Here is a 12,902-nt window from a genome sequence, read left to right on the forward strand (position 1 = left end):
AACAAAAGTGAATTACTAACACAACTTGTAAATTCATATATGCTTAATCCCAGAGTAAAAAAACCTACAAAAACAGCAAAATTTAGTAAAACAACCCCTGATCAACTTTTTATAAATACAGATAAATCCTATCACACAATAGGGATTTATTGTCCAGGTTTTAGTGATCATCGTGTCCGGCTCCATGGCTAAATGGTTAGCGTGCTGACCTTTGGCCACAAGAGTCCCGGGTTCAATTCGCGGTGGGGTCGGGAATTTTAACCATAATTGGTTAATTTCCCTGACACGGGGGCTGGGTGTATGTGTCGTCTTCATCGTCATTTCATCCTCATCACGGCGAGCAAGTCGCCTACAGGCGTCAAATCAAACGACCTGCATCTGGCGAGCCAAACTTGTCGTTGGACACTCCCGGCACTAAAAGCCATACGCCATTTCATTTTCATTTCAGTGATCATCGTGTACAAAAATACTGAACACTGATGTATTGTTATTCGGGGTTATTTCAGACACTTCTAACAATATTTCGTTTATGTTCTTTATTAATGTAGTTAACTGATATAATTTTAATTTCTACATCTAGCTACATATGTAAGAGATATAATAAACACCAAAAGAAACACAAAAATGCACAGGTCACGTTTTAAAATACACTAAAATGTGTCCGAAGTTACTCCATTTCTTGGGGTAAATTCAGACAGGCAGTATTTTTAAGTAACTGTCCATGACTACCCCCTGCATGAGGTTATTTCGCACAATCATATGTGGAAAAAAAATTATATTAAATACTTGTGTATGGTCTATCATTCATGGTGAAAGAGTCATAGGACCATTTTTTTTTCTTTTTAGAATACTTTTATGAATATAATGTTAACCACCTTTTTTCAGAGAATTAACTGACAGGCAGGGAGCATAATTTTGTATTTTTTTAACAGGTCTCTGCCACTACTCACACTGCAAACAATTCCATAAGAGAAATTCACAAAGTGTTTCCACAGAACAGAGTTAATTGACCTCAGAAAAGTTGAATGGCGCAGCCACGCGGTAGGATGTTGAAGCTGCAACATAGTGACTGGTGAGATTTATTTACATGGCGAAGAATTGACGTTGTGATGGAAACAGAAAAGAATTTGTGAAATTTGAGGCGGTATACGGTTGCAAATCGTATAAAACGGATGCGAAATCTCTTCACTACTTTCCTGTACAAAAAGTTCAGAGAGAAAGATGGGCTTCCGCGCTATCAATTGGAAAACGCGTTACGCGATACATGACGGTGTGCAGTCTGCATTCTCATGAAGACGACTTCTTTCCACAGCGTAGGTACCGGTACTGTTCATTGTACTCATTGATAGTTATTGTCTCTAATTTGTATTCACAAAGATTTAGCTACATCAAAATACTGATAAACTTGTAGCCTAGTACTTCTGTGCCGCACATAGAATGTAATCCGCTCTTTGTAAACTTCTGCATATGTGTAACAGCAGACAGTAAATTAACTATCTACATGTGAGTAATATCTTTAAGTGGTGGTAATTAAGCACTACAATTAAATTGCTTATCAAATACTTCTGTCAATGAAAGAAAATATGTAGTATTTTGCCATCATATTTTTTTTTTTTTTTTGCTATTTGTTTTATGTCACACCGACAGATAGGTCTTATGGCGACGATGGGACAGGAAAGGTCCAGGAATAAGAACGAAGCGGCCGTGGCCTTAATTAAGGTACAGCCCCAGCATTTGCCTGGTGTGAAAATGGGAAACCACGGAAAACCATCTTCAGGGCTGCCGACAGTGAGGTTCGAACCCACTATCTCCCGGATGCGAGCTCACATCTGCACGCTCCTAACCGCACGGCCAACTCGCCCGGTCATCATAAATTAGAAGCCATAACCTAATTATTTGGTAGAATTGGACAAACCAGGTATTCTTCAACCCCAAACAGCTGTGACTGTAGAGGTTATAGTACTCTTAAATTATAATTTTCAAACTTTGCTCTGCATATTCTGTAGGTAGTTAGAACCGACAATAATAAGTATAAAAATTATAAGTTCTAACTTTTGTGCTGATGGTAAAAATGGAAGATCATTAAGATTATGTGGGCTGTTCCAACACAAGCCTGTATAAAGCCTAGGATTTATTTGCTTTACAACATTTACTTAGTAGAATTATTATTTTATTTCTTCCCCAAGATTACAGTTTACAAAACAGGTAACTCCCCCGTCACCTGGCTAAGGCTTTGGCATGGACCAAATCAACAAGAAATTACTCCATAACCTCTAATAGTGGAAAATTACAGTAGCTTAACTGTTAAGGTGAATTAGCGTGTAAACGGTAACATTTCTCTGACAAACCCGCTTTACATGTACAGTTGCACTTCACATTTTCACCCCCTTTGTTCAAGACAACATTAACTTTGTGGGGTTTTGAATCGATGTGGGATGATTGTAAACACAACGCTACAACACCAGTTTAATCTTCTGTTTCAAAACTTTTACCTACACATATCAAGTAATTACGCTTGAAAATTTCTTCCCCTTCCACTAATGGACGCGTGAAATCTCCGACAACTCTTAACAGTTGCGCATACGACACCAAAGACATTTTGAACTCTTAATAAATCCTACAGACGCACACCCGATCACTGTCGTGTTTGCTTCCCGTCACTATCTCGCCGCCATATTGGAAACAGCTGACCGTAAGCTCCTCCCCCGTTTCGGACGTCAATAGTACAGATTTATGGCTCCCTCGGTCCCCTAATTTATCTGCATGCGATTATTATCTCTGGGGTAAATTTAAATATGCCACCTACAAGACAAACCTATACACGATACAAGAACTGAAATGTGACATTTGTCAGCAAATTGGCAGGATTTCATAACATGAATTAAAGCGAGTGATCAATGATTTCCTAACGAGTTGCCAAAAATATATGCAGAATGAGGACAGGCAGTTTGAACACCTTCTTTCATAATTTGTTAAGTAATGAACTTCTTAAAAATTGTTTATATTACTGCTGTATGGTTTACCTTTCCCTGACCTGCACACAGCAAACTAGCACTGCTTGCTCATAGTAGAAACACAGAGTGCTGGAGTTAAGCAAATGATTAAGTATATCTAATCACCCTGTACTACCACACCCCCCAAACCCCGTGGCGCAACAGCATCGAAGGGCCTTGGCCTACCAAGCGACTGCTGCTCAGCCCAAAAGCCAGTAGATTATGAGGTGTCGCGTGGTCACCACGACGAATCCTCTCGGCCATTATTCTTGGCTTTCTTGACCAGGGCCGCCATCTCACCGTCAGATAGCTCCTCGATTGTATTCACGTAGGCTGAGTGGACCTCGAACCAGCCCTTAGATTTGGGTAAAAATCCCTGGCCTGGCTGAGAATCGAAACCAGGGCCTCCGGGTAAGAGGCAGGAACGCTACCCCTACACTGCGGGGCCGGCTCTGTACTACCATACCTGATCCTAATTTACTTCCTTATACAGGGAGCATATTTTTCACCGTTATTGTAATTCTTAATTTCTTGAACATTCTCAATTTGAAGAACAAGATAACATTTCAGTCTTAAACCCCATTTAAAAACCCTTTACTTTGATCTAATTTGTTCTGATAAATTCCATCTGTATGATCTTATAACCCACTCTATTATGTACTTTCCTATATATAATCTGATAATATATGAATACTAGCTGATGTACCCGTGCTTCGCTACGGGATTCTCAGAAAGACTGACTTGGTGGTTTTCCTAACTTAATCCAACATAGGTCATTACAAAAACGTCAGTAGGAATGTAGCGATTGAAAGCAATGTTATCATATAAAAATACTCGATCAAATGAAACACCGCACACTTTCTCACTTTCAACGAACAGTAGGCCTACTACGGTGTCGATCTAAGAGTCCGAAGTTCCAGAGCTGGAATAACCAGGTCGCAGACTGCCGTGAACACTCCTCTGTCATTATTCCTTTAAACATGCACACTACTCATTCCAATCAGTGCCTCCGAGTAGGGATTGAATAGCTCGAATACTATGATGAACCAGTGTGTTACGAACCAGATATATCAGAAAATGTATGAACCAGAGGAATGGCATGCTACTTCCCGCCAATATACAGGCAGGCTGTTTCAGTCGGTACGACCAGGCGAGTTGGCCGTGTGGTTAGGGGCGCGCAGCTGTGAGATTGATATATACAGATTTATCTATACGACCACTAATGACATAAATAACTTATTTGAGAATTACATTCCAGGCCTTCCCCTAAACTACCATTTCACTCAGCGTGAATAAAATAATTTATAGCCTAGATTGTAGTGGTTCATCACCCGACATTACATGACGATTTTCATTAAATTCTCTTCAGCCGTTTCCTCTTGATGCGTGTACATACATACATACATACAGACGGACAGACAGAAATTACGGGAAAGTAAAAAAATGCATTTCCTTGTTACTGTAGACATGACAGATACAGAAACACCATTCATTTCAAATTCTGAGCAATGTACAGGCAAAACTCTTATTTTATATATATAGATTACATTTCAGGCCTTCCCCGAAACTACCATTTTACTCAGTGTGAATTACATTATTGATAGCCTAGATTATAGTGGCCTATTCCCCGACTTTGCGTACCAATTTTCGAGAAGATACGACCACTAATACAATAAATTTTTGACAATTAAATTTTAGGCCTTCCCCTAAACTACCATTTTTCTCAGCGTGTATAGCCTATATTGTAGTGACTTATTTCCAATGTTTGTCTACTGATTTTCATTAAGGCACGACCACTACTAACATAAATATTTGAGAATTAAATTTCAGGCCTTCCCCTGAACTATCATTTCACTCAGCGTGATCAAAAGAATTTATAGCCTAGATTGTAGCGGTTAATCACCCGACTTTACATTCCGATTTTCATTAAATTCCCTTCAGCCGTTTTCTCGTGATGCGTGTACAGACAGACAGACAGAAATTACGGAAAAGTAAAAAATGCATTTTCTTGCTACTGTGAACATGACCGATACAGAAATACCATTATTTTCAAATTATAAGCAATGTACAGACAAAACTCTTATTTTATATACATGGTGAAGCGAAATTCGCGCACTCAGGCGTCGCAGCGCGACTGCTCACATGCCAGCGATAAAAAAATGTCTCTCACAAAAGTTCGTCCTTCGAGTATATCCGGCAGAAAAAGGGCGTTGAAGAGTGGCAATCTGGCAACACTGTAACCACATGTAGGGTAACTACATCCGTCAGCACGTATTCTTTGCGCTGTACAGTTGGTGCAGTGGTTACAGGATTGGGTTAGCATTCAGGAGGTCGAGGGGTCGATCCTGGGTTGAAGCGTATTATTTTTATTTCATAAATGTAGTCCAGGTGGTATGGTATCTGGCAACTTAATCGTCAACAGCCATTGCAGCGGGTCCTCTAGAAACCCTTTGCACTTACATACTACGATCCTACAAATGGACGAACAATCGTTTCCCTTGGTCAGCTTTGAAAGACGTCCTTTCCACGTCGTGGGCGTGAATTTATTCGCACAAATTCATATACTAAATGCGAAACCTGTTTTCTTTCTACCCTCCTTCAATGATCTCATAGATTAGTCATCATCATCATCATCTGTTTACCCTCCAGGTTCGGTTTTTCCCTCGGACTTAGCGAGGGATCCCACCTCTACCGCCGCAAGGGCAGTGTCCTGGAGCTTCAGACTCTTGGTCGGGGGATACAACTGGGGAGTATGACCAGTACCTCGCCCAGGCGGCCTCACCTGCTATGCTGAACAGGGGCCTTGTGGAGGGATGGGAAGATTGGAAGGGATAGGCAAGGAAGAGGGAAGGAAGCGGCCGTGGCCTTAAGTTAGGTACCATCCCGGCATTCGCCTGGAGGAGAAGTGGGAAACCACGGAAAACCACTTCCAGGATGGCTGAGGTGGGAATCGAACCCACCTCTACTCAGTTGACCTCCCGAGGCTGAGTGGACCCCGTTCCAGCCCTCGTACCACTTTTCAAATTTCGTGGCAGAGCCGGGAATCGAACCCGGGCCTCCTGGGGTGGCAGCTAATCACGCTAACCACTACACCACAGAGGCGGACTCATAGATTAGTACCAACTGTTATTCTTGCCTCGTTCAAGTCCATTGTATTTCGTAAGGGCTTACGTTACCAGTAGGCCTAGCAAGGTATTTGTTGTGTTCAGCGTTACAAAATGTTGTAAATGTAGGATACATGAGACCTGTATTACATTATGTAATGTCCGATGAAAATTAGTAAACAAAAAATTGCGCCTCTACCCAGGATCGAACCCTCTATCACCTGCATGCCAACCCAAAACCCTATCCAATGCACCCACTGCTCAGCGCAAATACATGTTGCTGACAGAGGTACTTACCGTACATGTGGTTACAGTGTTGCCAGATTGCCACTATTCAACGTCCTTTCTCTGCCTGATATACTCGCAGGACGAACTTTTGTGAAATACATTTGTTATTGCTGGCATGTAGGGAGTCGCACTGCGACGCCCGAGTGCGCGAATTTCGCTTCAGTCTGTATATAGATTACATTTCAGGCCTTCCCCTAAACTACCATTTCACTCAGTGTGAATAACATAATTGATAGCCTAGATTATAGAGACCTATTCCCCGACTTTGCATACTAATTTTCGTGTGAAGATCATCATCATCATCATCTGTTTACCCTCCAGGTTCGGCTTTTCCCTCGGACTCAGCGAGGGATCCCACCTCTACCGCCTCAAGGGCAGTGTCCTGGAGCTTGAGACTCTTGGTCTTCGTGTGAAGATACAACCACTAATACAATAAATATTTGACAATTAAATTTTAGGCCTTCCCCTAAACTACCATTATTCTCAGCGTGTATAGCCTATATTGTGGCGACTTTTTCCCATCTTTGTCTACCGATTTTCATTAAGACACGACCACTAATAACATAAATATTTGAGAATTAAATTTCAGGCCTTCCCTAAACTACTATTTCGCTCAGCGCGATTAAAATAATTTATAGCCTAGATAGTAGCGGTTCAACACCCGACTGTACATTCCGATTTTCATTAAATTCTCTTCGGCCGTTTTCTCGTGATGCGTGTACAGACAGACAGACAGACGGACAGACAGATAGACAGACAGACAGACAGAAAGACAGACAGTCCGACAGGCAGACAGACAGACAGAAATTACGGAAAAGTAAAAAATGCATTTTCTTGTTACTGTGAACATGAACGATACAGAAACACCATTCTTTTCAAATTCTGAGCAATGTACAGACAAACTCTTATTTTATATATAGATTACATTTCAGGCCTTCCCCTAAACTACCATTTCACTCAATGTGAATAACATTATTGATAGCCTAGTTTATAGCGACCTATTCCCCGACTTCGCACACCAATTTTCGTGAAGATACGACCAATAATACAATAAATATTTGACAATTAAATTTTAGGCCTTCCCCTAAACTACCATTTTTCTCAGCGTGTATAGCCTGTATTGTAGAGACTTATTTCACATGTTTGTCTACCGATTTTCATTCAGACACGACCACTAAGAACATCAATATTTGAGAATGAAATTTCAGGCTTCCCCTAAACTACCATTTCACTCAGCGTGATTAAAATATTTTATAGCCTAGATTGTAGCGGTTCATCACCCGACTTTACATTCCGATTTTCATTAAATTCTCTTCAGCCGTTTTCTCGTGATGCGTGTACATACATACAGACAGACAGACAGACAGACAGACAGAAATTACGGAAATATAAAAAATGCATTTTCTTGTTACTGTGAACATGACCGATACAAAAATAACATTCTTTTCAAATTCTGAGCAATGTACAGACAAAACTCTTATTTTATATATATAGATAAATCCTTAATTATCTCATGCTTCAACCCAAATGCAAATACTTAATACTAATCCATATAATCACAAATGTTATACTTACTCTTCATTGTAAGCGATGTCATCATACATCATCACAATTATATTTTCATCAGGTATATCATTTTCATGGAGAATCTGATATGCATGACAAACATCAGCCTGAAACAAAGATTAACATAAAATACATGCTGGAATATTTTCACATCATACAAGATTAATCGAAATGATGTGAGCCACAGATGAATTTTATTTTATCTTTTTGCTAGTGGTTTAATGTGGCACAACACATCAAAGGTTTTCAGTGATGCAAGGATAGGAAAGGGCTAGGATTAGGAAGGTAGCGTCTATGGCCATTAAGGTACGGCCCCAGCATTTGCTTGGTTTGAAAATGGGAAACCGCAGATAACCATATTCAGGGCTGCCGACAGTAGAATTCGAACCCACGATCTCCCTAATACAATCTCACAGCTACGTGAACCTAAGCACATGACCAATATAAGTGGATTAATAAAATAAGCTGCATAACTATATGAATAATTCAAGTAAATTCTTCCTCAAATGAATGAGTAAATATCTGTACCTCGAGTGCTACACATAAACAGGGTTTTCCACAAAGCCCCACCGAAAAAAGATACACTTGGATAACATTTGGTAATGGGGGACACGAGAGAAACCTCCTAGTAGGGTGTATTTGCATGTGATTGTTATACATCCGGGTGTCTCCTGGGCAACGGACTAGGACATTTCCTAGACGGCTGATTCTCTCACTCCAGAAGTACCAAGATCAATTTCACTTGTTAATAAACCCCACAAATGGTCCTTTTCAGGTGCAACATTTTGATGATAATAATGATAAATAAAATCATGAATAAGGATATATATAAATAAAATTATGTAAATAACATTACTCAAAAACTTCATAGAATACTTTAAATGAATTACTTTAATAAAATAGTTAATCGAACTGTCCGTAGTATGGGCGCCAGAGTTCACCAGAATGGATCCCTCGAATTTTGATAGAGTATGATACACTTTATATCCCAGGGCGTGTACATAATGCTGCGTACTGGTACATCTGCTGCAGGCCTTACCTAACCTCCTGAAAACGACTAAATAGGTAGGAACTGCACCTAGGTTCATCAATAACTCCACTGATTCTAAAATAGCTAACTATATTCTTAACAAAACACGTGCATGAGCACCTCATCAACACACAAAATTATACATATAATACACACATAAGATATTGCTGAAAGACTCCATATTTACAACAACAACAATGAAAAACAGTGGGAAAACGAAAGCGAGAACTAAGCTACCATTTGTAGATGGTCCGATGAGCAATGTACTGTACATACATGTAGATAAATACCCTTCACTGTCTCTGTATCAATACCACTTGCCGATTCTCACAATCGTCAGATATCACATCACACAGATACTGTACCTTGTAATACTGTGTTCACAGACTTTAACACTTGTTTCAAAGATATATACATTTAAGTAACACACGGTTATCGATCCTGAACATAAATTATGGAAAGTCTGAGATAGCTTTCACCAACATATAATGCCAGGCCGCCACAAGTACTACAACACTTAATGCATACGGCCTCCACAATTTGTTGATCAGCCACTTTCCATGAACATAACAAGACTACGCTCCACGAACGTTTGAAGTCCAGTCCATTGCAGTTGTGTCACTCCAGTACCAAGTATCAGCACTACTTCCTTCTCGTACAGTGCGTCAGTTGTAGTTCTCTTATACAGTGTCACTGGTTGTAGTTATCTTCCTTCTCGTTCCTTGACAATGTCCCCGGTTGCCGCCGTATGATCAACCTTTATAGACATCATCATCCCCCTCCTCTCAGATGATACATCTGGATTGGTGCTTGCCAGCCAATCATGAGTAAACCGTGCTCCCAAGAGATAAACAAACTCTGGGGTTTATTACATGAGTCAACGAACTTCCCTAATACAACAACAAGCTCATCTCATCAGGCTGGGATATATACATGACTCATGGAATATCTCGACACAAGTATATCACAACAAACACTGGGGTAGCCACATGACTCATCCAAATCACCAGAGTTATTAAAGCAATGTTTTCCCACTCGTGCAAAACAAATTACTCGTATTACCTATATATGTGGATATCTTCCAGCTTACAAATATAAATGGCAAAATATACAAATGAAATACTGATAATAATAATAATAATAATAATAATAATAATAATAATAATAATAATAATAAATCGAATACTGACAATAATATCTGTAACTTCTACATATAATTCGGGGGTGTGATATATGTACTGTCACACAGGACCAAAGCTGACAGTTGTATCAGTTAATACAGAAGGCATAACATCAAACAAGGAAACCCTGTTACAACAACTCTGCCAAATACAGAAGTGTGACGTTCTCTGTGTTCAAGAAACTCATGGAAGTAGCGACCAAAGACGACCAAGAGTATTAGGAATGCGTTTGGTAGCCGAGAGACCACATGAAAACTATGGTAGTGCTATATTCACAAGGCCAGAGATGAATGTAATATCTACCTCATTTATAGACAACAATAATATAGAAATCTTAACAGTGGAGCTATCGAACTGCATCATAACATCTGTCTATAAACCACCGAACGTTCCATTCCACTTTACTGATTCAGCTGTAGGGCAAGAGAAGAAGGTTCGTGTCATCATGGGCGATTTCAATAGCCATAGCTGCCTATGGGGATATAGAGAAACAATGAAGATGGTGAAGCTGCGATTACGTGGTCAGAATCGAGTCAACTGTCCTTAATACATGACAGTAAACTTCCCGCTTCTTTCAACAGTCGTCGGTGGAGACGTGGATACAACCCAGATCTAATTTTTGTCAGCGATGCTATAGCACAGCAGTGTGAAGTCTGTCTGCGAACCTATACCCAACACACAACACAGACCCATTATGTGCAAAGTTTTCTCAGCAATTCATCCACAATCTGTGCCATTCAGAAGGCGGTACAACTTTAAGAAAGCTGATTGGTTGAAGTACACAAAGCGCTTAGACGTAATGGTAGCAGACATCGAACCTGTTCCAGAGGTATATGATGTGTTCATCGATGCCGTACAAGTATGTTCTCGCATGTCAATCCCAAGAGGCTGTAGGTCTCAGTACATACAGGGTCTAGACGCCAGTACAGTAGATAAATTAAATGAGTACGTACTGCTCTATGAAGAAAATCCTTTCAGTGAGGACACTATTCAGGCTGGTCAACAACTAAACCAGTCCATGGGTGAAATAAAGAGCGAACATTGGGTTAAGTTGATGGAAGAACTAGATATGGCAAGAAACAGCAGAGAAGCTTGGAACCTACTTAGACGTCTGAACAATGACCTCACGAAAAGTCCTCTACATAGCAACTTCTAACCAGATAGCTCATCAACTCCTAATAAACGGCAACACAGATAAGCGAAAAAGACCACCAAAACTTCAAAGAAATATCGAACAAGAAATATCCAGTCTGTCCAATCCCTTCATTATGAACAAGCTGGAAAACGCCATAAAAATGAGCAAAACTGGCAAGGCAGCCGGTCTAAATGACATGCGTATGGAGCAGATACAACACTTTGGGAATGCTACCAAACAATGGATCCTACAGCTTTTTAATAATTGTTTGGAACGATGTCAAATTCCTAAAACCTGGAGGAAGACTAAGGTGGTGGCAATCCTGAAACCTGGTAAGCAGCCTACGGATCCAAAGAATTTCAGACCAATATCACTCCTGTGCCATCTATATAAAATTTTCGAAAGAATGCTTCTGAACCGTATAACTCCAGTGGTCGAACCTCTTCTAATCCCAGAGCAGGCTGGATTTAGACCAGGAAGGAACTGCTGTACACAGATCCTTAATCTGATACAACACATAGAAGACGGATTTCAGCGTGGTGATATTACTGGAGTGGCTTTTGTTGATCTCTCTTCAGCATATGATACTGTACAACACCAGATAGTTCGCAGGAAGTTTTCCCATCTTACTATGGATTTCAGGCTCACAACAATTATTGCCACGCTGTTGCAGAACCGACGTTTCTTTGTTGAATTCCAAGGACAGCGGAGTAGACGTAGAGTGCAGAAGAACGGTCTCCCACAAGGCAGTGTCCTAGCACCAATGCTATTTAACATATATACCAACGACCAACCTCTTCCACCTCACACAAGGAGCTTCCTGTACGCAGATGACCTGGCCCTGGCAACTCAGAGTAAAAACTTCGAGCAATTGGAACAAAACCTCACTGCTGCTTTGAAGATGCTCTCAGATTATTATGAGGAAAATCACCTCAAGCCAAACCCATCGAAAACTAATGTGTGCGCCTTTCATTTAAAGAACAAAGAAGCCCTGCGGAAGCTGCGTGCGAATTGGAAAGGAATGGAGCTGGAACACAGCAATACTCCAGTTTACCTTGGTGTTACCCTAGATCATTCGCTGACCTTCACCACACACTGCACCAAACTCAAGGCAAAAGTTTCATCACGAAACTGCCTATTGCATAAGGCAACTGGTTCTGGATGGGGTGCCCATCCCCAGACAGTAAGGACAACTGCCCTAGCACTCTGCTACTCTGTTGCTGAATATGCTAGTCCCGTATGGTACAAATCAGCTCACGCAAAGAAAGTTGACATTGCCTTGAATGAAACCTGCAGGCTAATCACAGGCTGTTTAAAACCAACACCCCTACAGAAGTTGTATTCACTTGCAGGTATAGCTCCACCTGATATCAGACGTGAGGTGTCCGCTAATATCGAGAGACAAAAGGTTTGCAGCATCTCAGCCCATCCCCTTCATGAACATCAGCAACCACCAGCTCGACTGAAGTCCAGGAAGAATTTTCTACAGTTTTCTGTTCCACTTGATTCTGACCCAAAAAAGGCCAGGGTTAAGCTATGGAAACAAAGGTACCCAGATCATCCGGAACCTGTTGAAATTGAAGAAAAGTTGCCACCTGGTCACGA

General features: G+C 40.7%; 1 protein-coding gene across 1 annotated transcript in view; it reads right to left on the reverse strand.

Moving 5' to 3' along the window:
* Positions 1 to 12,902, reverse strand: part of LOC136857202 (legumain) — a 137,972-nt gene that overhangs the window by 92,035 nt on the left and 33,035 nt on the right. Inside the window, exon 3 of the mRNA XM_067135665.2 lies at positions 7,961 to 8,058. Within this exon, the coding sequence (XP_066991766.2) occupies positions 7,961 to 8,058 (98 nt within the window). The remainder of the gene's footprint in view (positions 1 to 7,960; positions 8,059 to 12,902) is intronic.

This window comes from Anabrus simplex, chromosome 1, assembly GCF_040414725.1.
Source record: "Anabrus simplex isolate iqAnaSimp1 chromosome 1, ASM4041472v1, whole genome shotgun sequence".
Lineage (NCBI taxonomy): Eukaryota > Metazoa > Arthropoda > Insecta > Orthoptera > Tettigoniidae > Anabrus > Anabrus simplex.